The 27384-nt window shown below is 42.0% G+C and overlaps 2 protein-coding genes across 3 annotated transcripts in view; one reads left to right on the forward strand and one right to left on the reverse strand.

The window, feature by feature from the left end:
• Positions 1 to 307: 307 nt before the first annotated feature.
• LOC113602449 (uncharacterized) lies at positions 308 to 18287 on the reverse strand. Its single transcript, XM_053216162.1, has 4 exons — positions 18234 to 18287; positions 17735 to 18185; positions 10282 to 10336; positions 308 to 532 (listed from the first exon to the last, which is right to left on the reverse strand). Exons 1-4 carry the CDS (start codon positions 18285 to 18287, stop codon positions 385 to 387), a joined length of 708 nt encoding a protein of 235 aa, XP_053072137.1. The 3' UTR covers positions 308 to 384.
• Positions 18159 to 27384, forward strand: part of MTMR9 (myotubularin related protein 9) — a 56985-nt gene continuing 47759 nt past the window's right edge. For both annotated transcript variants that reach the window (XM_027069454.2, XM_027069457.2), the window contains exon 1: positions 18159 to 18467. In XM_027069454.2, coding sequence (XP_026925255.1) covers positions 18286 to 18467 — 182 coding nt within the window. In that variant the 5' untranslated portion in view covers positions 18159 to 18285. The remainder of the gene's footprint in view (positions 18468 to 27384) is intronic.

Here is a 27384-nt window from a genome sequence, read left to right on the forward strand (position 1 = left end):
TTTTTTTTTTAATTTTTTTTTCAACGTTTTTTATTTATTTTTGGGACAGAGAGAGACAGAGCATGAACGGGGAAAGGGCAGAGAGAGAGGGAGACACAGAATGGGAAGCAGGCTCCAGGCTCTGAGCCATCAGCCCAGAGCCCGACGCGGGGCTCGAACTCACGGACCGCAAGATGGTGACCTGGCTGAAGTCCGACGCTTAACGGACTGCGCCACCCAGGCGCCCCCAGCAGATTCTATTTTTAAAGTTGTTATGTAAAATTTCAAATGCATACAAAAGTAGAGACAGCTTATGGTGAACCCTTCATGTACTCGCCACTCAGCTTCAATAATCTCATGGCCAATTTCAGGAGTTTTGACAGGTAATACCTCGGTGGTTCCTGATCACTGTAACAACTTGGATTCTCTGGTCAGTGATGGCTTCCCAGGTGAGAAGGTCAAGAGAGACAAAGATCTTTTGGCATGCTGCCAAAATGTCCCCCGCTCAGGAGTTGAGGAGCAAGCTCTGAGTAGTGGGTAATCTCTGTTGGACCTCCAAAAATGTTAACACAAAGGGAAAACAGAATTAAGCCTTGTCAAAATTTTACGGTACGTATAGTAGACAATCAAATAACAGATCCCCTGAGGGTCTTGGAGGAAAGATTTTTAATGCAGAACTATGTTGTTTACATTAGGTTGTTTGCTAAAGTAAGTGCTTGTAAAATACTATCTTGTCTAATATCAGTTAAGATTTTATGGCCGTATCTTAGCATGTCTTTGTAGAGTGTTGAGCAGATACTCTGTAATTTTTGTTTGTGTATTACAAATCATGGCAGGTCTCAGTTATTGCTTGTAAAGCTGGCAGAATGCTTTCTTGTTTGCTCCAAGGTCATACTTCTAACACCCCATTTCTTTCAATCAATACATTACAATATTTATTTTGCTTTATTTTGTAACGTCTTCAGTCTTTTCCGAATGTTTCTACTGTTTCTTCTTTCCCTTGACTGTCGCTCAAGTGACCGTTTCCTCGTGTGTCTTGTAATTTATCATTGTGAGATCGTGTTCCATGGAGCCTATCTGTAATAGTTCTTTGACTCGGGTTTAAGGTGTAATCCTTGAGTGAATATTTACATTTGTTTTTGCAAGCACCTGATGTATTAGCAATCCAGGATGTCTTTAAAGTAAATGATCAGTTTGGTGCTTCCAGGATTCTCAAACAGTATACATTCTGGTCCTACACCTGTGTGAGGGTAAAATGCAAATTCTTAAACATATTTGTCTCCCTTTCACTTAGAGGAAAGGGCAAGAGAGACAGGTTTCCTTAATATCTCAAGAGAGAAAGGATTTTTCCCCTGGATTACCAAATGAAGTGTGGTTTTCAGGGTCCCAGCCTTATAAACAAAGGTCTCTAGGTAGGTAGACTTCTCACCTGTGTGGGTACTAGGCTTTGTCTCCCTTTCCCCTCAACAAAACTATTCATTTATTATTTTATAAAACTTTTTATTTACTTTAAGAGAGAGAGCATGCACAAGCAAGGGAGGGGGAGAGAGAGAGAATTCCAAGCAAGCGCTGCACCGTCAGTGTGGAGACCAACTCGGGGCTCAAACTCAAGAACTGTGAGGTCATGACGTGAGCTGAAGTCGGACACTTAACTGACTGAGCCACCCAGGCGCCCCCCTTAACGAAACTATTTAAACGGAAACTCCAGGCCTCCAGATGTTCCTTGAGCAGTAACTCTTCCATATCCTTGCTTGTTTCTCTGAATCCATGATTTACATTAATTTTGGTCTTTGAGGATTTTCTTTTACTTTTACTAAGCTGGCTAGGCACTTAATAGTTTGTTGTTTTTTTAAATATTTGTAAATATTTGTTGTTTTAGGGGCACCTGGGTGGCTTAGTCATGAAGCATCTCACTTTGGCTCAGGTCATGATCTCAGGGTTCGTGATTTCCAGTCCCACATCGGGTGAGCCTGAGCCCCACCTCAGGTAAAAACACGAGCCCCGCTTTGGGTAAACCCCACTTCTCCTCTCTCTCTCTCTCTCTCTCTCTCTCTCTCTCCTGCTGCCCTTCCTGGGATTCTTTCTCTCTCTGCCCCTCGCTCACTTGCGCCCTCTCTCTCTCTCAAAAAAAATGTTTTAAAAATAGACAATTGTAGGTGTCTTATGCTAAAAGGATTAATAGGGTTTGCATTCTGCCATATTGCTGAGCATGGTTTCTTTAAACTTGGAGCTTTATTTCAGCTAGAACTTATTTAAAAAAATTTTTATTATTTGTTTTGAGAGGGGGGAAGGGAGGGAATGAGTGGGGGAGGGGCAAGCAGACTCCACACTTGCAGCACAGAACCTGATGCTGGGCTCGAACTCACAAACCATGAGATCATGACCTGAGCCAAAACCAAGAGCTAGACGCTTAACTGACTGAGCCACCCAGGTGCCTCTAGTTTGAGATAGGGCTATATTTCACTTTTGTAGACTCAAACAGCATAAAAGGAAAGGTGCAATGGGAAACTGGCACTGAGTGAGTGTATGTTAGGAACTTTGATGAGTTCACCTTTACAGACAAAGGATACACAAAAGCAAATGTCAAGTAATAAACAGATTGCTTTCATAACTTTGGTTACCGTCTGCTACCCACACTAGTCCTGATTCCTTTTGATACAAAAGGTTGAAATGACCTTTATTCTTTTTTGTAGTGCTTCCTTCATTGCATTTCCTCTGTTCTCATACACTAGCTTTTTCCTGATGAGCTTTCCTGTTGAGAAAAACTTCTACTTGTTCTTCCTGACTCCTCTAGGAAGGTGGGACCTAAATAAAGATGGGTGATTAGGATCGTGGATAGATTCAAACACTTTGGACTGAGTTTGGGTTCACATAAAGGCAATCTGAGGGCGCTAAGAGAGTAAGTATTGAATTTTCAAGCCCATCTAAATACAGAAACTTAGAACCCAGGATGAATCCCATTGCAATTAACTTTGGAGAACCATCCCAATTCTTTGATATATCAAATACATATAAATAAGCCATTGACCAGAATTTAAAGGTGGTTTTGCTTCACAGTGATTTAAATTACAATGCACAGCCTTTTTAGAAATGAGAGAACGCTAAGTGGAGACTATGTTCTGTTTAAAGGTTAAAATATCCAATTTGGGATTCCTTCCTACACTTTGGAATAGAAAAAGTTTAGTCTCTCTTCTTTCTGAGAACACTGTATTTTATTGCAAACTAGATATTGTAATTAAGTTATATCTATATGATAGAAGTCTAACAGTCTATTTTTACTTTGTTTTTTCCTGCAGTGAAGCCTATATATCCCTTTTCTTATTTTCTGCTTCTTTACTCAGAAGGTTCCCCTGTTTACTTACCTCTACCTGGCTGGGCTTCATGAAGCATTTGCCATTGTGTTTCCATAGTGCTAACTTACAGACATTCCAATAACTACACACTCCTGATAGTTGTTACAGTCACTGTTACAACAGTTCTTCAGGTCCTGCTTTTGCACTTGGCTGGGCACTGCAGAATCATAGCAACCTCAGAGATGCTGTCGAATAAGAAGACGGCTTCCGCCCCCCCCTACCCCCGACCAGCTTTACTGAGTTATTGATGACATAGAACATATGTAAATTTAAGTGGTACAGTGTGGTGACTTGATACAAGCATGTACTGTGAAATGATTTCCACAGTAAGGTTGGTTAACACATCCTGGATGTGCCTTTTTAAGGCTCTCTTTGAGACCTAGCCTAGCTGCTTCTCCTATATGATCTTTTTTTAAAAAAAAATTTTTAACGTTTTGTATTTATTATTGAGAGACAGAGAGAGACAGAGCATGAGCATGGGAGGGGCAGAGAGAGGTTGAGACACAGAATCAGAAGCAGGCTTCAGGCTCTGAGCTGTCAGCACGGAGCCCGACGCAGGGCTCGAACTCACGAACTGTGAGATCATGACCTGGGCCGAAGTTGGACACCCAACCGACTAAGCCACAGAGGCACCCCTCCTCTATAATCTTTTTTACTTAAATTGTGCAGAACTACCATGAGGGCTCTAAATGGAAGTAGCCGCTCCCATCTCAAGAATCGACCCAGTGGGCTGTTTGGTAATCATCTATATCTTCTCGGGTGTTCCGAAAATTTGGCAAGGACCTGGCTTGTCTGTCAATACCCTGTCTTCCAATAACCCACTCGAATTCAAGAGCTGGACTTCTCACCTGTATTTGGGAAAGAGACTGAGAATAGCATCATGTTGGGACATTTTAATGGTTGTCTTAGACGTCTAAAAGACCGACAAGCTGTGACTGGTAGTATTCCTGTGTCAGGTATTATAGTTCAATCTGATGTCTAGCAGGAATCACAGGTCTTAAAACCAGTCAGTCTTGGGCACAGATCCTAACTCCTCCACCAGCTGTGTGGTTTGCACTTTAAAAATTGTTCCCTCATCTGGAAAATGAGGATAACACTAACCACCTCATAGTATTGTTCTGAGGATTAAAAAATAATGTGTGTGAATGATGACCCCCCCCCCCCAAATATCCACGTTCTAATCCCTGGAACCTGTGAATATTACCTTATATGGCAAAAGAGACTTGACAGATGTGATTATTAGAGGCCCATTGAGAGGATGTGACCCACCAGCTGGACCCAGACAACTGGAGCCTCTTCACCCCCTTCCATGTGCTTGGAATGTACATTCTGCCACCATTTCCACAATGGTGTTTTCAAGAATGCAGCCTTGAGAGAGCAATGTGTTTTTGAGACCACCTAGATAGTATATGTGATCAAACCCAGTTAAGGCCTCTGTTTAAACTTTTAAGTTTCTGGTGGGTGAGCATGGAGATCCACTGGTCTTGCAGCTGCCTGATAGGAATCCTGTGTGAATTTCCCTTGTTTATTACACCTGTCATCTACCAATCTGGAACGGTCTGCCTCTTTCTTTGGTCTCTTCTTACGCTCCACGTATGGGGACCGATTTGTAAACCAACGGTAATTAAGTCGAAGATCTTAAGATGGGGAGATTATCCAAGGGGCACTTGGGTGCCTCATCAGGTTAAGTGTCCAACTCTTGGTTTCGGCTCAGGTCGTGATCTTGCAGTTTTCTGAGTTCGAGTGCCTTGTCGAGCTCTGCGCAAGCAGCACAGAGCCGGCTTGGGATTTTTCTCTCCCTCTCTCTCTGCCCCTCCCCCACTCACACTGTCTCTGTCTCTCTCAAAATAAATAAATAAACTTAAAAAAATTAAAAGATGGGGAGATTATCCTGGATTATTTTGGTGGGCCCTAAATTCAATCATAAGTATCCTTATAAGAGGGAGGCAGAGGGAGAGTTGACTACAGAGGAAGAAGGCAAGGTGGCTACAGAAGCAAGAAGAAGATGGAGGCAGGAGCCCGAGGCCAGGGATGCAGCTGTAGAGGGTAAAAGAGGCAAGAAGCCTTTGGGAGAGTGTGGCTCTGCCCACAAGCACCTTGATTTTAGCTTAGTGAACATGATTCAGACTTCCAACTTCTAGAACTGTGAGAGAACAAAGGTGGGCTGTTTTAAGCCACTAAGTTTGTGGTAATATGTTACAGCATCCATAGGAAGCATACACAGTATGTAAGGGCCAGAACATAGTAAATGTTCGATAACTATTGTTGTCTCACCTCCCCATCACATACATACGCTAGCCACCATTAGTTGAATACTCACTGTATCAAGGTGACAGCACCTGCAGCTTCAGAGTCACCTGAGGAGCTAGGGGAACAAGCATAAGCTCCCAGAGGTTCTGATTCCATAGGTTTGGGGAGGACCCTGGGAATCTGCATGTTTCCCTCTGCCCCCGCCCCCCACCAAAATTCTGATATAAATGTTCTGCACACAGTGTAAGAAACACTGCCTACAGCTAAAAATAATCGGCAGTCACCGCCAAGGTGACCTCAAGGGGATGAAGGCAAGCAGGAGGAGGCTCTCTTCAAAGGCAGTTCAAGAACAAGCTACAGAAATCAGTCTCCACACCTGTAGGGGCGGCCTCCAGCATTCCAGACCTGCCCTTCTAGAGGACCTGTACAGGACACCTGGGAATGAGATACACTATCAAAATGCCCTTTCCTGGAATCTATAAAAATGGTCACAGGAAAGGTCTTGGCAATCCTCCTAGGAACAGAAGGGATCTGCATTTCTCACCATCATAAACAGTTCAAATTTACAGGAACGGTCCTAGGAGTCAAGGAGAAGGTGCCCAGAGGACCAAAAAACAACAATGCCCTGTTTCAATTTTATCAATACTTGAGATGTAGCCAGCTGTGTGCTAAGCCTGTGCTGGCCGCTTTATGAATTTCAAGTAATTACATAATTCCATTCCATCCTCTTGACAGCATGTGGGGCCGGTAATTTTCATTTTATAGGTAGGAAAACTGAAGTTCAGAGAGGTTCAGTAAATTGCCTGAGGCCACACAGTTGATAAGTACTGAGGCAGGCCTCCACATTCTTTCTCTGAGTCGACTGCCTGTGGAAGAATTCTGGATTGCCACAGGGTACAATCTGACCCACACAGCAGCATCTCTCTGCCACTGGCCACTGCTGTCCCCAGGGTGTGCCCTCTGTTAAAGTAGTACGGACCTAGGGGTCCAGCCTGCTTAGTCCACAGCATTCTCCAGTTTCCTCCATTGATTTTCTTCTCCCATGGTGGGCAGGCATAGAAGCTTGTGTCCAGGATAAGGGCTACTGCCAGGGTGGGGAAGCTATGAGGACAAACTGATGAGCTGTGGCTCAAACACGACCCAGAGATGAGAGTCATGTCACATGGAGAACCATGATGGAGGAGTAAGGGACACCGGAATCACCTGGATTATTCTTGTCAATTTTTTCTTAATCTTTTGTGTTATATAGTTTTTGTTTTTGTTTTTAAATAACAGGATGACCATCTGTTCTAGTTTGCTAGGGCCACCATAACAAAATACCAGCCTGGGGGCTTAAACAACAGTTTATTTTCTTATGTTCTGGAGGCTGGAAGTCCAAGATCAAGGTGTTGGCAGGGTTGATTTCCCCTGAGGCCTCTCTCCTTGACTTGCAGGTGGCCATCTTCTTCCTGTGTCCTCACATGGTCTTCCCTCTGAGAGTGTCTGTGTCCCACTGTCCTCTTCTTATAAAGACATTAGTCATATTGGATTAGAGCCCACCCCAATGACCTCATTTAACTTTAATTACCTCTTAAAAGACCTTATTTCCAAATACACATCCTGAGGCACTAGGGGTTAGAACTTCAACATATGAATTTGGGAAGGACACAATTCAGCTCATACCTGCCTATTCAAGCTTTCTCCCACTCCTCCTCAAAGGAGAAAATAGTGGTTAAAGCACAGATCATCAGAGTTTGGCTTCATTAAGTGCTCCCCTATCATTTTCTCCTGCATGACGATAACCCGCTAGCTTCTCTTATGTGTACCTTAATTTCCCCTTTTCCTGCATGACTAAAACAATGAGGATGCCACTTGGGTTGAATGTACCATCATTCCAACAACACACTCAGCTGTAATAGAAACCTAAACATCATCCTCGTCTTATATTTCCATGGCACCTTACAGTTTACAGCTTTATTTCATAAACAGTACTCGATGCTTAGCATAACTTGGTTCTGTAGGAGTTGCTAGCCTGATTTTGCAGGTAAGACAAGAGTAAAAGCAACCATCCCACCCCTATGTGACTAGCAGCGTGTGTTAATATGATCTGTTGAGGGCTCCCTCTAACCCTAAACACACATAGGGGAGAAAATGTTGTTTTACTACAGAGTCAATTTTCCTACCAATGGCCAGGATGGGTAATAACACTGTTTTTTTCCTTTTCTTTTCTTTTCTATTCTATTCTTTTCTTTTCTCTTTTTCTTTTTCTCTTTCTCTTTCTCTCTAAGAATGAATTCTCTTTGGTTCTTTAGAAAACAAGGGCAAATAACTATCTTTGGTGATGGTGGTAGAGGATGCCCCAAGGAGATTATTCCTTTGAAATCAGTAGTGTGTCAGAACTTCCCTCACCTTGCTTCCCCAACTTTATCTTCTGGCCTTTTGGAGCTGATGACCAACATGGTTACCCCTTTTTTGATTGTTCCTTTAGTTCATTAACATTTGCCCAGTGTCCTCTATGCACCTGGCACTGTGAGGAGCTCTGAGAGGGGAGGAAGCACTGAGATAAATAGGATATAGACCTGTCATTCTGAAAAAGCATATGGTCTAGTGAGAAACTAATATGACTGGGAATATTACAAAGGAGAGAAAGGAGGGAATGAGTAAAGGAATGTCAAGTGTGAGCCACATAGATATGTGGCCATATTCAGTTTTCAGATTTAAAATTTGATGGCACAGAGGATGAGGCCCATTTAAAAAATATGTTTCATGTTTCCTTGGTAGCGATGACAAAAAGTCTTTCCTCGATCAGACTTTAGTCAGGTCATCTGGGCCTTCTTGATCAGGCCTCATCCTTGGTCTGTAAAAACTGCAGACTCTGCACAAATGATTTTATCCAACCCCCTTCCTCCCCTCACCCCCCCTCTGAATCCTTGAATACACACTAACTTGATTTCTTTTTTTTTTCAAAGGATACATGTACCCCTATATTTATTGTAGTATTATTTACAATAGCCAAATTATGGAAACAGCCCCAGTGTCAATGTAATGGAATATATGGTCCATCAGTGATAGTAATATTCATATATATTTTTTATATATGGATGATCTTTTTTGTGGCTGAATAATATTCCATTATTGTATATATTTTATATACACACTAACTTCATTTCTAACAGTTCAAGACCACATCCTTGGATGACCCTTACCCACCTTAAAACACAAAAGCTCAAGGTGGCCGAAAGAATTTACTGTTTGGGTGCCTGGGTGGCTCAGTCTATCGAGCCTCCAACTTCAGCTCAGGTCACGATCTCACAGTTTATGAGTTCGAGTCCCACATCAGGCTCTGTGCTGATAGCTCAGAGCCTGGAGCCTGCTTCCAATTCTGTGCCTCCTTCTCTCTCTCTGCCCCTCCCCCGTTCATTCTCTGTCTCTCTCCCTCTCCCCAAAATAAATAAATGTTAAAAAAATTTTTTAAAGAATTTTCTGTTTGTTCTAGCCAACACCTGATGATAGGCCCCCGTCAGCCTCTATGGAGAATTTGCTAAAAGGGGCTTACAATTGTGAATCCTTCCTCTGTCCCTCTGGATGGATATGTATCTCCTACAACTCAGGAATGAATTTCTCACAGACCTGAAAGCCATTCCTTTGAAATACAATCCTCAGGAAGTATAGGGCCCCTGTCTCCCAGTCTGTGAGAGGATAAAACCTTAAATTCGATTAACTGTCCCCTAACAGACACAGCTGGCTTAATAGCATTTACACTGACCAAGCTTTTGTAATTTTTCACTTCCGTGCCTCTGTGCAAGCCCCCTTCCTATTCTCCCATTCTCCCTTGGAAATGCCCAGTCACCTCTGAACAAACTGAACTTGAGTTCAGTTCACTCTGAACCCTTCCCTACTGCAATAATGTATTACTGATTACAATCTGTCCTGACCACTTTAGCTCGTGTCTGGCTTTTTTCATCTTTGACACTGATAATTGCAGAATATCCTCTTAAATCTTCGGGTAAGAAATTGAAAGTTGTAGAAAATAGACTTCCATTGCTCCTTAGAAACAAAACCCTGAGGGAGGGACACACACACACACACACACACACACACACACACACACTGAAACCAAGGAGAAAAAGTGAAAGTAAATCAAGGTACCGGAGACTTTTCACCAGGGAGACACTGATTAAAAATGCAGCAGAAATCCGGCAGAGGATGCAACTACCACATCTTTCCTGGTGCCTAGTCACATACACCTCCATTCTCCTTGGGGACGAGCAGATGGAGGAAGTGGAGAGCAGAGGCCAGATGAAGAGACATGTCCTGGGCCATTAGCTGGTATGTGTAGACAAACTGGCTTTTCATTCTTTTCCTGTTCCCCAGCTATCCTATCTCAAAAAATAAAAACTAAACTAGACTTAAGTGATCGAGAAGGAAGCTTTGGCAGTAGAAAGAGCACTGAGAAGAAAGTTATAAGAAGGAGCACCTGGGTGGCTTAGTTGATTGAGCATCTGAGTCTTGCTTTCAACTCAGGACATGAGCTCAGGTTCATTAGATTGAGTCCACGTCAGGCTCTGTGCTGACAACATGTAGCCTGGTTGGGATTCTCTCTCCCTCTCTCTCTGCCCCTTCCCCACTTGTGCTCTGTCTCTCCCTCTAAACAAACAAACAAACACCCAAAAAAAGAAAGCCCCAAGGAAATGGGTTTCCTTCCTGGTCTGCCACTCACCAGTTGTTTGGTTTTAGGCACGTTGTTTTGCATCTCTGAGCCTCGGTTTCCTCATCTGTAAAATGAGAGGGTTGGATTAGATTATTCTATTTCATTTACATGTATTTATTAAATATTTATTATGTACCCATCACTGTGCTCAACTCCGGGGCTACAAAGATCAGTGGAACCCAGTCCTTGCCTTTATACAGGTGAAGGAGTGAATACTAGAGTGTCCCGGAAGACACGGACGAGGGCATGGGGCCTGCGCAGGGAAGGAAGTGAGTTAAAGAAGGCTGGCAGGGACTCAGAGTCTACCTGAGCAGGGCAGGTTGAGTGTAAAAGAAGGCTAGGAAAAGGAAACTGTGGTCAGAAGGTGGAATTTCAGGATTTGAAAATGTCAGATGTACAGAAATTCTGGCTGGTATAAGTTTACACTGTGTGGACTTGAAATTTTGAATGCATGATTTGGCAACTCATATTTGAACTCCTACCAGTAACCCCTTACAATAAAACAATAAAACAATAAAAAAAAAAAACCCCAAAAGAACAATGAAGTTCACAGCAGGAGTCACTAGTGCCCAGTCTTTCCGTAGTCTTTGATGATCTTTTGGAATCTAAACTTTCTCAGAAGGGTCTTCAATTATACTTCTCTGTCAGGGCTGTATTAAAATCAAATTGCCAATCCAAGCCACTCCAGACTAGATACAGTGCTAAGCCACAGCTCCAAGTCTGCTATGGTGTTTAGCTGCCAGAACTTGCATTAATGACCATTATATTACAGTATGTCTTTTTTTTATTTTGATTCTTTCAATCTCAATTTTGAAAAATGTCCGAATATAGAAAAGTTGGAAGATTGGTACCTGAGATATCCTTAAATCCTTCCCCCAAATTAACCAATTATCAATAACTTGCCACATTTTCATCCTGTGTGTGTGTGTGTGTGTGTGTGTGTGTGTGTATTCTCTATGTATGTGTATATGTGTGTGTTCTCTCTATGTGTGCATGCATATATATGCACACATATACAATCCATATATATTTTTCTGAAACATTTGGAAGCTGCAGACATCGGGATACTTCATCTTTAAACATTTCAGCATGTATCTTGAGAAAGAAGACAATTTCCTCCTACACAATCACATTATTATTATCCCATCTATAAAAAATCAACATTAACTCAATAACGTCAACTAACATACAATCCATGTTCACACTTCGCCCCAAAGTCTTCTGTAGTTTTTTGGGGTTTTTTTTGGGGGGGGCCAGGGATTTAATCAAGTTTCTTGCCTTGCACGTGGTTATTACATCCCTTTCTTTACCTCCTATGAATCTGGAACGGGCCTTTTGCCTTTTGCTTTTGTTTTGGTGTTCCACGGCACTGAATGTTTAGGGGAGCCCAAGCCAACTACCTTGTAGAATATCCCATTCTGTGGATGTGTCTGGTGGTTTCTCAGGCTTAGATTCGAGGTAAGCACATCTGGCCAGGGCATATCCCAGGAGATGTTGTGTGTCTATTACTGTCTCACAGCAGGAGGCTCAGAATGACTGGATGTTGCATTGTTGATCACTTGGTTATCGTGACAATCACCAGATCTCTCCATCATAAAGATATGCTTTTCCTTTGGTAATTACTTTGTGATCTGTGGGGTGACACTTGTGGATCTGTCCTCTTTGGGTGGTCATCTCTGAGAAAAAACAATGGGGTAAGAAGAGCAGAATAGGATGGGAAAGGAAAGGACAGTGGAGGAAAGCCAAAGGAAGCACAGTAAGGGAAGACATGGGGAGGGAAAGTGGAACAGTTGTCATAGTCTATTGAACAAATTAAAGGACTGAAAACAAACCTACATGTCACATTTAAAATTATATGTAAAGCCTCCTGTAAATAATGTGGGGGGGAAAATGGGAAGCGACATAGCTGTGACTAAAAGAGTCGAGGGCAGACTGGAGTTGCTTCCCTGCTTTATTGGACACTGACCCCAACTTAGGTTCAGTGACGATAAAATAAACTCCAATAGTGATCACTTAATTAGCATTGTTGACATTGCCACCTAGTAAATTCTCCCACTTCTTAATTATGCCTTTATTTTAGATGTGACTCTTTATTTTAATTATATCCAATTAGATGTAATTGCATATTCTTAGTTCATTTCATTATGGCTATGAGCAGAGAAGCACTTTGCCAAAAAGAGTGTGTTGACATTCTGAATATTCTCTTTATTCCTCTTTGCAGCTGCCAGAGTGTGCAGGGGTGGTTGAGTTCACACATAGGTTTCCCACTATCAACTGCATCCCTGTGGCATGCATTCATTTGACATTGCTCCTGTTGAGACATGGGGTCTACACCCTCTCCCATTGAAACTGGGTGGGGTTTTGTGCTGTTTAAAATCAAGACAGTGCTGTGGAATTGACATTATGTGACATCAGAGTCTAGGTCATAAAAGTTGATGCAGCTTCTGCTTTACCCTTGGGAATATTCACTCTGGACTCCAGAGTGCTTTGTATGCAGCCCAACTGCCCTGTGGCCAACTTACTAGGAGAAATACCAAATTGACTCCCAAGGAAACCATGGGAGAATCCCGGAGACTACAGAGAAGGGTGCTGGGCAGTGCCCAGATGCTTCAGCCTCTCCCCCTCCTACTACCCCAGCTCTAGCTACCAACTGCTGGATGTTGTTTTAAGCAACCATGCTTGGGCTGATTTATTTTATGTGCAATAGCACCAGTCCCTCATCCGTCCAGTTTGTCACCTTCTTCTAAGATGCCGGGTTGCTGTTCTGATTGGTTCCAAAAACCAAAGTGGCTCAGTGAACAGACATAAGGAATGTGGCTATTAGAATGTATCTGAATATAGGCCCATTGATCATATCATTGTCCCCAGAGCTCTCCTTTTGTTGTGGTTGTGTCATGAAACTTTAGCCCTCCTTTGCTGACATAGCAGTGGCTATCTTCTCCTAACACCCACAGCTCAGGATCTCAACAGACAAAAGCAGTGCAAAGTAAGTCTAATTACATTAGTGTGATGGCACTGAACTTTAGACTCGTAAGTGTTGTCTTTGGGTTTCTGCCTTTCTGCTTGGTTTTGCCATTTAAAGGACATCACCATCCCTTGGGCTCTCCAAGGGATGAGCCTCTCTGAGCCAGGAACAATTCCACTCCAACCTACTTCACCAGGTCATTGAGAGAGGCATATGTGATAACATATTTGAAAATATAACGTGAATTGTAACATAGTGACCAAACAAACCTAAGAAATTATCATCATCACTGACAAGTTATTCATCTGCTTTTAATTTCCTCATCTGCAAGGTGGGAAAAATATAATACCACCTTCCTCCTACTCTCATCAGAACACTGCTATAAACATCTGCAATAATATCTAAGATCAGTCAGATTTGGGAGGAGAGGCCAGGGTGAAATATGTTCAGTAAAATACAGGGTATCTATTCAACAAATATACATTGAATGGCTTCTATGTATAGACACTAAGCTGGTTGCTGGACATACTATAATCAAGAAATGGTCCTTGCCCTCAAGGAGCTTATTGTCTAGTGGAATGTTATGGACACCTCAGGAATCTATTTCAATACAGTTTATTTATTTATTTTTAGGCTTATTTATTTATTTGAGAGAGAGAGTAGGGGGGGAAGGGGCAGAGAGAGAGGGAGAGAGAGAATTCCAAGCACGCTCCACACTATCAGTACAGAGCCCGATACCGGGCTTGAAACCATAGCCATGAGATCATGACCTCAATCAAAACCAAGAGCTTAGACACTTAACCCACTGAACCACCCAGGTGCCCATATTTAGTTATTTTTTTTAATGTTTATTTATTTTGAGAGAGAGAGAGAGAGAGCGAGTAGGGGAGGGGCAGAGAGAGAGAGGGAGAGAGAGAATCCCAAGCAGGCTCCACGCTACCAGCACAGAGCCTGAGGTGGTGCTTGATCTCACAAACAATGAGATAACAACCTGAACTAAAATCAAGAGTCGACGCTCAACCCACTGAACCACCCAGGCGTCCCTCAATACAGTTTATTAAGAGGTGAAATCAGGGAAAGTAACAAGGTGGGCTCAGGTCTCATGGGTGGCAATGGAGCATGGTGGTGAAGAGCACAGAGTCTGAACCCAACTGCCTGGGTCTGACTCCTCCTTCCACCACTTATTTCTATCTGTCCTGGGAAAACTTATTAAGATCTCTGTGCCTCAGTTTCCTCATTGGTAAAAGGAGAATACAAACTAATCTCAGAAAATTGCGCAAGGACTACATGAGCCAATACATGCAAAGCATTTAGCACAATGTCTGGAACACAGTGTGAACTATTGTTACCATTACACAATGCTGTGGAGCCTACATAAAGTGGAGCCCATAGCTTTGGGGGCTTTGGCGGGTGTGAAATCAGGAGAGGCTTCCTAGAGGCAGTGACAGCTGAGAGGAGATCTGAAGGATGACAGGAATTAGCAGGCCAAGGTACAAGGTATTGGGGGTGAGGTGAATGTATACTAGGCAGAAAGAACACCCAGATTCTTTAAATCAGTGCTTTCTCAAACTTTGATGTTCATAAAAATCATCTAGGCATCTTCTTTAAGTGCAGATTCTGATTCAGTAGCTCTGGAGTGAAACATTCCTTTTTTTTTCTTTCTTTCTTTTTTTTGAGAGAGAGACAGAGAGAGTGTGAGTTGGGGAGGAGCAGAGAGAGAGGGAGACAGAGAATCCCAAGTAGGCCCCGTGCTGTCAGCACAGAACCTGATGTGGGGCTCAAACTCATGAAACCATGGGATCATGACCTGAGCTGAAATCAAGAATCAGACGCTTAACCAACTGACCACCCAGGTGCCCCTGGAGTGAAATATTTCTAATAACGTTCCCAGGGAATGCTAATGATGCTGGTCCCTGTCCTACACTTCCCCACCAGAGCAAGGTTTGAACTGGGTGCAAAATCTCAAGAGGAAACTGTCAGCTATTTAAGGATAGCTGGTGTGCAAACTGCTGGGAATGGGGTTTGGGAACTGTCATGCCAGGTAGAGAGAGAGAATAGGAACAATGAGATCTGTGATGTTGATCACTGCCTAAGGGGCTAGATCACAAAAGGACCTACAAGAAAAGAAAAAAGAAAATTAGAACATAAAGAGGGCTTTAGCTACCAAATGGAAAAATAGTCTTGAGGGAAACCCTGTTGGAAGAAATGAGACCAACTAAGAGGCTTTCTCCTTAAGTACTGTGAGAGATGGTGGTGGCATCAGCCTTGGCGATGGAGAGAGGTGGGGGATTTCAAGAGTTATTAGATCACAATTTGGTGATCGATTTGCTTACGGGATGAAGGGAGGGAGAACACAAGGAAGATAGGCACGAGGTGATCAAGTTTGACTCAGCTGCCTGCTACAGTCAAGCACATGGAGAAAAACTGCTCATCAATGGCACATACAGGCAGTGTCTTCTCTATCTCAAGTGCTCCTGCTACTTTTGGCAACTGTAGATCGGCTTTCTTCAAACTACTTTCAAACACTCCATTTCTACTAACTACTCAAGGCCTGGTAGAGAAACACAGAGCCGGGAAAGTAAACCTGTACTTCAAAATTTCCGTACTTACTCTCTTAGTTTTTGTTCATCAGTTGTGTAGGGTGTGTTGGCCTTCCCACATTAGCTGTTACTTTTTGAGGGCAAGTGCTGATGACCCAGTAGGCACCTAATACATGCTAGGTGACTATTTGATAGAATACAAGATGATTACACATTAATGCCATTTATTATCTCACAAAATAATAATAAAAGTAATAACACCTGTAAGGTGTTGAGTGTTTTACATGCATTATAAATGCCATCATCTTCTTTTGTTTATCAGAATCATCTGAGACCCTTACAACCAGGCTGTTTGTTTTGACTACAGCCTCCTCGAATTTAGTGTAATAGAATGGAAGCCTGTCCTATTACTGTTGAGCTCGACTGCCACCTACTGTTCAGGTACTTACTAAGTTCACAAATGGCGCTCCCTCTCGGCTCTATTCTTTGCTATTGAATATTTGTTTTCTGCAGATCTCAGGGGCTTTCTATGCTTTGAGTTTCAACCCAGAGTAGGTGTAATTTTTTAAGTTTCTGGTGTTCCATTATAGCAATCCAACATGATACTGACAATTTTCTCTTGTGGGCAGAGTTTATGCCTTTATGGAATATTAAACATTTTAAAATGTAATGACACACTGGTTTTTTTTCATAGGCTTTTTTTTTTTTTTCAGTTAAACTAAAAGAAAAGGTCACAGAATTTTGGAAGAATTTTTCCCTACCTCAAGCAGACATCATTAACTTAAGACAAGACAGACATCTTGGCTACATTCCATTCAGAGTGTAAATCTTGCTCATCCTTCAAGGTCATTGTTTCAAATGATATCTTCTCCATAAAACTTTCCCTGATTCCTCATTCTGGAAGTAAATTCTGAATTGTTATAATGAATCACAAAGTGGAAGGACGATAAAAATTCCAATTAAAAAAATAGCTTTATAAACCAGTTCCCTCATTTTCTCTTTTCTGTTGGTTCCTTTTTTTTTTTTTTTTCGTTTGGAGACAAATAAAACTGGACTCTCAGCTGTAACAATCTTATAAAGTGTTTGTTTTAATAAAGGAACATTTTAGGAAGGGCAAGGCCAGAAGCAGGGACACTGTTGGGTGATGGGGTGAGATTTTATTTATTTCTCTATTTATTTATTTATATATATCAGGTGAGATTTTAGGCAATTCATTTTGACTTTGATTGCTGTGAGACTTTAGCCTATCCGTTGTCCTTAGGTACTAGATGGTGAGGATTTCAAAGGTTAATGAAGTTATGAAAATAGTTTAAAGAAGGGGGCACTAAGCAAGAAGAATTTATTTGAGTAAATTTCTGGTATAATTTAGGTATCTAGTTCAGTGGCACTGTATTTAATGGGGTGGCTATGTGGTGGTGACCAATGTCCTCCCCGCCCCCCGCCCCAGGTACCCTGATTTCACAGATCTAGATGGAAGTCCAGTCTCCGCTACAGACTAAGATTTAGCAAGTCATTTGAGTTTCCTCACAGGATAGGATTAAATTTTTCCTCTTCTGCGCATTGTGTGTTATTTCTACCTAGGTCCCTCTCATAGGTGTTTGCATGCTTTTTCTTACTCTCGTTCAAGGTCACAGAACCTTGGCGCGGCGCTCTCTGGGAGTCTGCGGTGCCGGCCCTGGGTTCCTCCCTTACACCTGCGGTTTCTCTACGGTCACAATCACTGATTCGATCTTACACTTGCCATCTCACGGAGAATGGAAGAAAATCCTCACACTTTACGTCAGCCCCACGTTGTGACGAGCCCTTGCAGGGACTACTAAAGTGCGGGGAGGCAGGCAAGGACCTCTTCTCGTCGTCCTTCTTCCCTGGCCTTTTCTGATAAATATTTGGAAGGGGTGAGAGGGACGGCGGTGGGCGTGAAGGCAGAAAGGCTCTTTTTCCTGGTAGGAACACAAACCTTCGGGTCCTTGTTTCCGGAAACATTCTCTTCGGACCTGGGGAGGGGACCGACTTCCGGCTCTGACTTCCCTGCCTTTCGAGTTTCGAGCTCCACCGCTTCCGCCCAGAGTTGCCCTAGGCTCCGGCTCCGAGCAGCTACTTCCGCCAGGAGTCCCAAGCAGCTCGGTCTCGGAAACTGACCCTAAAGCGGCCTCCTCCTTCTCCCTCCAGCCTGCCCACCTGAGGCCGGGTCTCCAGGTGGCGGCAGAGGCTTGCTGGGCCTGTCGCGGAGCGTTCTCTCGGCCCGAGACCTGGACCTGGGGCACCGGGAGCACAAGAGAGACGCCCGGGCCTGGCCCAGCCCCAGCCCCTGTCTTCCCGCGGCCAGTGACGGTGGCCACAGGCCTCGCCGCGCCCACCCTAGCCTGGGGCGGGGCCCGGCCCCCCCGCCCCGTCCCCGCCCCTCCGGCCTGCCCCGAGCCAGGTCAGTCTGGTCCCCAGCCCTGCGGCGGTGTTACCGCCTCGGACCTCCGGGACTCTGCAGTCCCGTGGCTCCGGCCGCGGGGCAACATGGAGTTTGCGGAGCTGATTAAGACCCCGCGGGTGGACAATGTGGTGCTGCACCGGCCTTTTTATCCCGCCGTCGAAGGGACCTTGTGTCTGACTGGTCACCACCTGATCCTGTCTTCTCGGCAGGACAACACCGAGGAGCTGTGGCTTCTCCATTCAAACATCGACGCCATCGACAAGCGGTGAGTGCCCATCCCACCCCCTTCCCGTAGGGAGCTTGGGGGTCCTTAGGTGGACGTTTGAGGCCACGCGATTCAGTGTTTTCCTTGCGCCCCATCGCCTAACCCGCCAGCAACATGAGCCCTCTCTGGCCTAGATTGAGGATAGGAATTTTAGAAAGCAGAAAACCATTCAAACGAGATGCCTGATTTCCGTTAAATCTGGGTGGAATTTCCAGGGTTGTCACATGGTTATCCTGATTATCATTTTTGGTACATAACATCATTTGGGTGGATTTTCAACCTTAAAAAAAATTTCTTCTTGCACCATCATATTCCTTGTATTATTGATTGCCCGTCACAGTTCTTGAAGTGGTTGAGTGTGATTTAGGTAAAGTCTTTAGTTGCCACTTTTGAGGAAAACTCCAAGAACTTCGTGTGTAGTGTCTAAAGTTCACAAAACTTTTTTTTCCTTTCCCTCAAACATGTTTAGTTGACCATATTTCTCCTTATTTCTTACCTTCTGGGTCATCAATTGAATACTTCCTACCATAGGAGATTTAATATCTTTTATTTATCCTTACTAGGGTCTGCTTTTGGAAGAAACAGAATTGGCTCTTAATCAAAAATATTAATTCGTTAACCTCTTTTTTTTTTCTTTTTGCACCCCAGACTCTGTCTTTCCAAGGTGGTGTCTCAGAGTCAAAAAGTTATACATCCATCTGCAGTCAAAATTCTTACTTCCCCAATGGCTCTGTGTACTTAACTCTAGCCAGGAGAAGGTGAATTGATCATCCACTTTACACTAAAGTGTAAATGAATGACAACAGCCTTTTTTATTACCTCTCAGGAAAACTTGGATATTAAGAAGATTCCTAGAGGGGTTATGCCTTAAAAGAAAATAATTTCTAGTGGTAGAATTTGAATGGTATGGATGCATTGGTGACAGATTTATTTATTTTTTTTCAAGCAGAGGATTCTTGCTAGACTCCTCAGATCAACCTTCTCCTGTGTAAAAGTTTTCGATGGTCTCTTCCTGGCCTGCATAATAAAGCATAAACCTCTTAACTCTGTCATTTGTGGTGCTCCGTGTCTGGCCCTAACTTACTTTTCCCACTTTGGTTCTTGCCATTCCCTTTCACGAACCCTTTTTATTAGCCAGTCCTCACTCTTTATTTTTGCTCGCCGTGTCCTGCATTCTCTTGTGTATATCTTATCGATGCTCTTCCTTCTGCCTGGAATGCCGTGTTCCTCCCAAGTTTGTTAAAGATTTATTGAATGTCGTTAGGGTCTAGACATTTTGGGAGGCTTTAAGAACATCGAGATGAATAAAATATAGTTCTTGTCTTTCAGGACTTCATAGGCCATCATCCAACCTCTATTCGTCTATCAATATTTAGTTTAACCCTGTTAACTGCCACCTCTTTTTGTAGGTTCTTCCTACAAAGAAGGAATTTCCACAACTAGAAGTAATTCTCACCTTGAAATCCTTTAGCTCTTTAATTATACCTCTTTAATAAGTGTATGTTACCATTTGTATTTTGATAGTTACATAGATGTTAGCTCCTTGAAGTCAGTACTTAACATTTGGTTAATTTTTATCTCTTTCAAAACTCCTAACGTGGGCAGATAGGCATATAGGAAGTATAAGATGGATTGACCCCCAAATGGTCTGTGGCGCTATAGAATACAAATTACTTATTTATTTTTTAAATTTTTTAAAAATGTTTTTTATTTATTTTTGAAAGAGAATTAGACAGAATGTGAGTAGGCAAGGGGCAGAGAGAGAGGGAGACACAATATGAAGCAGCCTCTAGGCTCGGAGCTGTCAGCACAGAGCCTGACGCGGGGCTTGAACCCACGAACCCATGATATCATGACCCAAGCCAAAGTCAGATGCTTAACTGACTGAGCCACCCAGGTGCCTCTGAAGCAGAGTTTCTCCTCACCACCAACTCCCTTTTCTTTTTTTCTTATTTCTTTTTCTATGGTTGCTTTTCACACTTTCATTTCATCATATTTACGTAGCATTTACTACATGCCAGGCCTGGTAAGGCTAACAAAGTATATAAGACATGACATTTTAACCTGTTAGGGCAGAAATGACAAATTGTGTATACATTTACCTTTTTCCCCAGGAAGCAGCATGATGTGATGGAAAGAACACGAGCTAGGTGGTCAGACCAGAGTTTGTTTAATTGTTGTGGTCAAGAAATACTTCCATGTGTCTTCTATGTGCTGATCACTGTCTGGGCTCTGCAGGTACAGTGGTGACTAAGGTTGAAGAATTTGTGTACCAGTGGAGGAGATTCAAATAAATCGATGTCAGGTAATAAGTTCCGGGAAGGAAAATAAAGAAAGATGGGAGGGTAGAGAATGCCAGTGTATTTAGAAAGAATTTCAGAGAAGACAAGTGACATTTAAATGAATGACATCTGAATGAAGAGAGAAAGCTAGCAGTGTGAATATGGGAAGAAGGAGCATTCCAGCCAGAGGGATCAGGGAATGCAAAGATAGGAATATGCTGGGATTAGACAAGGAAAAACATAGAGACCAGTTGGCTGGAGGGCAGTGAGCAAGGATAGAGGCTAGAGGCATAGCAGAAAATGGTTGGAGGGATAAGCAGGGGCCAGATGGTGTAGGGCTTTATTTGCCGGTGTGATGGTTTTCACAGGAAGCCCCTGGAGAGTTGAAAGCAAGGAAGTAAGAGCAGACAGACTTTGTAGGTGATTCCGGTCGCTGGCAGAAAATGGATTGCAGAGGGGGAAGAGTGGAAGCAGTGGGCCCAGTTAGGAGACTGTTGAATAGTTCAGGGAAAAGGCGGTGGTGACTTTAGAGTGGAAGCGGGGGCACCTGGGTGGCTCAGCAGGTTAAGGGTCGGACTTCTGCTCAGGGCATGATCGCACGGTTCGTGAGTTCGAGCCCCGCATCGGCTTCTGCACTGGTGATGCAGAGCCTGCTGGGAATTCTTCCTCTCCCTTTCTCTCTGCTCCTTTCTCCCTCTCTCTCTCTCAATAAATAAATAAATAAATCAGTAAATACATAAATAAACTTGAAAAAAAAAGGAGTGGAAGCAGTAGTAGCGTGATCAGAAGCAGGCCAGTTTGGGGTGTGTTTTGAAGGCTGAGCTGCCATGCCTCGTGAGTGAGTTGTAAATGCGATGTGAGAGGAAGAACAGTATTAAGGATGCCTCTTTTAGTGCTGCCTCCGGTGGGGTAGGTGTCCTTGGACAAGCCACTTAACCTCTCTGAACATCACTTCTATCACACAGAGGAAGACAGCCCTTCTCGTATCTAGTAGTAACTTCTATTTGGGTAACACGTCACAGGCTCATGTAGTGCTGTCGTGCACGTTGCATACATAATTTGATGTGGTCCTTTCAGCACGCAAGGTGTTACACAGGTTTTACAATTATACCTTTTTCTTTTCATGGACCTCACATGTAGAGAGTTGAGTTAATCCTACTCAGGTGATGACTCATCATTTTCAGGATGGATTCATTAGAAGGTTTTCTTGTTTGTTTTTTTTTTTTTTTTAATTTGATTCGTCTTCAAGCCCTAATTTTCATGCCTGTTTTCTCCCTCATCCTCAGTCCCTATAGGCAAGTTATGCTGAGTGTTGCTATTTGTCCTTGGATATATGTATATTCCTATAAAATGTATAGCACTATCATGTGTGAGTTTAATTTCCCTCAGTATGAGTATGTTGTAGATCTTGTTCTATTTCTCAACATTAACTCAGTACTCTTGTTCAGGATCTCTTCCTATTGCTGTGTGTACATCCATTTCACTGCTTCTGATGGCAGAATAGAATCCCAAATTATCTACCACATTCTGCTTTTCTGACCCTCCAGAGAACCTCCAACTTCCTGATGTCACGACATATTCTGCCCCTCCCCTGCTTCATGTGTAAATTCTCTCTCTCCCTCTTTTAAAAAAAAAATTTTTTTTAATGTTTATTTATTATTGAAAGTCAGAGAGAGTCAGAGCGTGAGCAGGGGAGAGGCAGAGAGAGAGGGAGACACAGAATCCAAAGCAGGCTCCAGGCTCTGAGCTGTCAGCACAGAGCCCGACATGGGGCTCGAACTCACAAACCTCGAGATCATTACCTGAGCCGAAGTCGGATGCTTAACCTACTGAGCCACCCAGGCGCCGCTCTCTCCCTCCTAAAAAAAAAAAAAGTGCTTAAAAGTTGGGTTTGTTGTCTTTCTAGCATTGATTTGCACCGGTTCTGTGTATACTCTTGAGGTATTATTCTTTACTTGGACATGGCAAATGTCTTCTAGTCTCTCACCCATTTGTTGACTTTTCTGTGGTGTTCTTTGTTGAACAAAAGGCCTTAATTTTAATTCAGAATTCATCAATTTTTACTTTATTGTTTGTGCTTTTTAAGTCATACTGAAGAAGATCACTAGGATATTCTCTACATTTTCTTCCATATTAGCTTTATCCTTTTACCCTTCACTTTTAGTACTTTAATTCATTTGGATTCTACCTTCATTTCAAGTGTTTTTCTCCATGTAGCAAGCCAGTTTTCTTAATACCATTGTCTAGCAACCCATTCTTGACTGATGCATCATAACATATATCAAGTGGTTTCATATATGTATAGCTTTCTCTGTGTCCCATAAGTTTTGTAATGTTATGTGTTTGTTTCCATTTGTTTCTATTTTTTCTAATTTACTGTGTGATTTTTTTTTTCTTTGATCTCTTGGTTGTTTATGTGTTTAAAAAAATTTTTTTAATGTTTATTTTTGAGAGAGAAAGAGAGTGTGAGCAGGGGAGGAGCAGAGAGAGAGGGAGACACAGAATTGGAAGCAGGCTCCGGGCTCTGAGCTGTCAGCACAGAGCCCGATGTGGGGCTCGAACCCACAAACTGTGAGATCATGACGTGAGCCGAAGTCGGACGCTCAACCGACTGAGCCACTCAGGTGCCCATGGCTTGGTTGTTTATAAGTGTAGTGTTTAATTTCCATAATTTTGTGAATTTTCCAGTTTTCCTTTTGTTGTGGATTTCTAATTTCATCCCATTGTATTCAGAGAAGATACTTTGTAAGATATCTATCTTTTTAAATTTATTGAGGCTTTGATTTGTGGCCTAACATATGTCAATCCTGGAAAATGTCCCATGTGTATTCTGTTGTTGTGTAGCATGTACATGTCTGATGTATCTAGGTGGTTTATTGTGTTAAGTGTCTATTTCCTTATTTATCTTTAGTCTGGTTGTTCTAGCCACTATCATGAATGGGGTATTAAAGTCTCCAACTATTTTTTCCTTCAATTTCTGTCAGTTTTTGCTTCATATATTTTGGTTGCCTGTAATTAAGTGTGTAATATTTATAATTTTTATATCTTCTTGCTGTGATGAATCTTTTTTCGTATATAAAGCCCTTCCTTGTCTCTTGTAACCACTTCTGATTTAAAGTCCATTTTGTCTGAGATTAGTATAACTGTACCTATTGTCTTTTGGTTACTGTTTGTGTGGAATATCTGTTTTCTGTCTTTTCACTTTTAACCCCTGTGTGTCTTCGAATCTTGAGTCTCTTGTAAGACAGCATATTGTTGGATCATACATTTTTTTAAATGTGTATTTATTTTGAGAGCAGGGAGACAGAGAGAGCGAGAGCGAGAGCGAGAGAGAGAGAGAGAGAGAGAGAGAGAGAATCCTAAGCAGGTTTCATGCTGTCAGTGCAAAGCCTGACACAGGGCTCCATCCCATGGCTGCGAGATCATGACCTGAGCTGAAATCAAGAGTTAGGTGCTCAACCAACTGAACCACCCAGGTGTCCCTAAACACATTTTTTAAAAAAGTTTTTTATTTTATTTTGATAAGAGTGTGTGAGTCGGGGAGAAGGGCAGAGGGAGAGGATCCGAGGTAGGTTTCACACTCAGTGCGGAACCCAATGCAGGACTTGATCCCACCTGAGCCAAAATCAAAAGTAGGATGCTTAACCAACTGAGCCACCCAGGCACCCCCAGATCATGTTTTTATTCATTCTTCCAGTCTCTGTCTTTTGATTGAATGGTTTGTTTAATACATTTACATTTAAAGTAATTTTTGATAAGGAGGGATTTCTGTTACTGTGCTGTTTGTTTTCTTTTTTTTTTTTTTAACGTTTATTTATTTTTGAGACAGAGAGACAGAGCATGAACGGGGAGGGTCAGAGAGAGAGGGAGACACAGAATCTGAAACAGGCCCCAGGCTCTGAGCGGTCAGACAGAGCCCAACGCGGGGCTCAAACGCACAGACTGCGAGATCATGACCTGAGCCGAAGTCGGACACTCAACCAATGGAGCCACCCAGGCGCCCCTGTGCTATTTGTTTTCTATATGCCTTATAGCTTTTTAGTCCCTTAATTACTGTTCTATTTTGTATGTAGTTGATTTTTTGTAGTGAAATGTTTAAATTTCTTTCTTGTCTACTTTTATGTATATTCTGTAGCTATTTTCTTTGAGATGATCATAGGCATTACATTTAACATCCTGAAGTTATAACACTCTAGTTTGAATTTATACCAGCTTAACTTCAATAGCATACAAAAAATCTACTTCTTTATAGGTCTGTCCCTACTTTTTTTTTTCATTGTTAATGTCACAAAATTACATCTTTATACATTGTATGCCCCCAAACATAAACTCATAATTATTGAAAATGCATTACTCTCTTAAATTATGTAGTAAACAAAATTTGGGGGTATAAACCAAAGTTACAGTAATACAATAATATTAACTTTTATACTAATAATTTTTTCTTTGAATGTACTAATCTGTTAAATCATGTAGAAAACAGAAAGTGCAATTACACACCATTATTACATATTAACTTTTATAATTACCCATGTGTTTACCTTTATTGAGATCTTTATTTCTTCATATAACTTCAAATTACTGCCTACTGTCCTTTCATTTAATCTTGTAGGACTCCCTTGAGCATTTCTTTTTCTTTTTTTTTTTAAGTTTATTTTGAGAGAGAAAGCATAAAGTGGGGAGGGGCAAAGGAAGGAGAGAGAGAGAATCCCAAGCAGGCCCTGCACTGTCAGCAAAAAGCCTGATGCAGGGCTTACACTCAGGAACCATGAGATCATGACCTGAGCCGAAGTCAGATGCTTAACTTACTGAGCCACTGAGGTACCCACCCTTGAGCATTTCTTGTAAGGTAGCTCTAGTGGTCATAAATGCCTCAACTTTTGTTTATCTGGGATTATCTTAATTTCTCCCTCACTTTGGAAGGACACTTTTGCTGGATATAAGATTCTTAGTTGACATTTTTTTCTTTTAGCACTTTGAATATATTAGCTCATTGTCTTCTGGCTTCCAAAGTTTATGATGAGAAGTCTGTTTATTATCTTATTGTGGCTCCCTTGTATGTGACAATTTACTTCCCTCTTACTGCTTTCAAAATTTTCTCTTTGTCTTTTCAAAGTTTGATTAAAATGTGTTTTGATGTGGTTCTCTGAGTTTATCTTATCTGTATTTTGTTGAACTTCTTGGATGTTTATATTCATGTCTTTCATCAAATTGGGGAATTTTTCAGCTATTATTTCTTCAAATATTCTCTCTCTCCCTTTCTCTTCTCTTTCTGGGACTCCCACAATGTGTATGTTGGTTCTCTTGTTGGTATCCCACAGGTCCCTTAGGCTCTGTTCTCTTTTTTTCAATCTTTTCTCTCTGTTCCTCAGACTCAATAATTTTCATTTTCTTATCTTCAGGTTCATTGATTTTTCTTCTGCCTGTTCACATCTGCCTTTGAATCCCTCTCATGAATTTTTCATTTCAGTTATCACACTTTTCAGCCCCAGCATTTCTTTTTGGTTTCCTTTTAGGTTTTCTCTCTCTTCATTGATATTTCCATTTTGTTCACACATCACATTCTTGACTTTCTCTACATCTTCCTTTAGTTCTTTGAGCATCTTTAAGACAATTGTTTTAAAATCATTGTCTAGTGTATCTGCCGTCAGGTCTTTTTCAGGGAAAGTTTCTGTTGATGTATTTTTTTCCTTTGACTGTCCCATACTTTCCTGTTTATTTGTATGCTTTGTGATTTTTTTTTTTTTTTTTTTTGGTTGAACATTGAACATTTGACCTAATAATGTGGTGATTCTGGAAATCATGTTTTTCTCCTTCCCCAAGGTTTGCTCTTTTTTTGTTGTTGTTTTGTTGTTATTTACTTGTTGGTGATGTTGTTATTTATTGTTGTAAGCTTTCTCTATGCCAAGGATCAGACTAGAGTATAAATTTAAGGTCATCTTAGGGTTTTTTCTGAGCCTTACCCTGGGCATTTACAATCCTAATTTTCCTGATTTATGTAATTGTCTTTGAATGTCTTAGTCTTTAATGTCTGTCTCCTGAAAGGAGAAGAGTGAAAAATGAAATGCAGGCAGGGAGGAGAAAGGGTACTGTTGTTTAAAACTCTGGAAGTCACTTGTTGGGGAGAGGCTTACAACAATGGGGAAAGATGCAATAACAGATGCAATAACCAGATGTCCACTGGCCTCTGCTCTTCTGTGATCAGAAGCAGCAATCAGCTATTAGCACACAAATCCTGATATTTGTAGGACAGGATCTCTTTTCTCTGATGTTTGGAGGACAGGGTCTTTTTTGCCCAACCTAGCTTCTGCAAGCTGTTTGTAAGTTGCTCCAGGAACGTGTGCACAGCTGCCCACCTCATGGGTAGGATGCATAGCTGCTATTTTGCTAAGAGCTGAATGTATCCAAAACTTACCATCCAGGTCTCTGGAACTCTGGAAGTTGCAAGCCTTAATAGACTCTAGAGTTATAAAACAGTCACATCAAACAGATCATGCCAATGAAATTGCAGTCTAGGTTGGGAGACAGATTCCTGGTGCTTTCTATTCCACCATCTTCCCAGAATCTTTCCCTTTACTGAGTTTTGAGTGTTTTTAAAAATATATAGTTTAGATACAAGTCTTTTATTATATAAG

This window comes from Acinonyx jubatus, chromosome B1, assembly GCF_027475565.1.
Source record: "Acinonyx jubatus isolate Ajub_Pintada_27869175 chromosome B1, VMU_Ajub_asm_v1.0, whole genome shotgun sequence".
Classification (NCBI taxonomy): domain Eukaryota; kingdom Metazoa; phylum Chordata; class Mammalia; order Carnivora; family Felidae; genus Acinonyx; species Acinonyx jubatus.

What these genes read in the sequence shown, in the direction of transcription:
- LOC113602449 (XM_053216162.1), bottom strand. Translation starts at nt 18,287, where the DNA reads ATGTTGCCCCGCGGCCGGAGCCACGGGACTGCAGAGTCCCGGAGGTCC. An exon ending in AGTCCCGGAGGTCCGAGGCG is followed by an intron (nt 18,186 to 18,233) that starts GTAACACCGCCG and finishes GGCTCGGGGCAG; the next exon opens with GCCGGAGGGGCGGGGACGGG. An exon ending in TGCCTAAAACCAAACAACTG is followed by an intron (nt 533 to 10,281) that starts GTGAGTGGCAGA and finishes ACATTTTTGGAG; the next exon opens with GTCCAACAGAGATTACCCAC.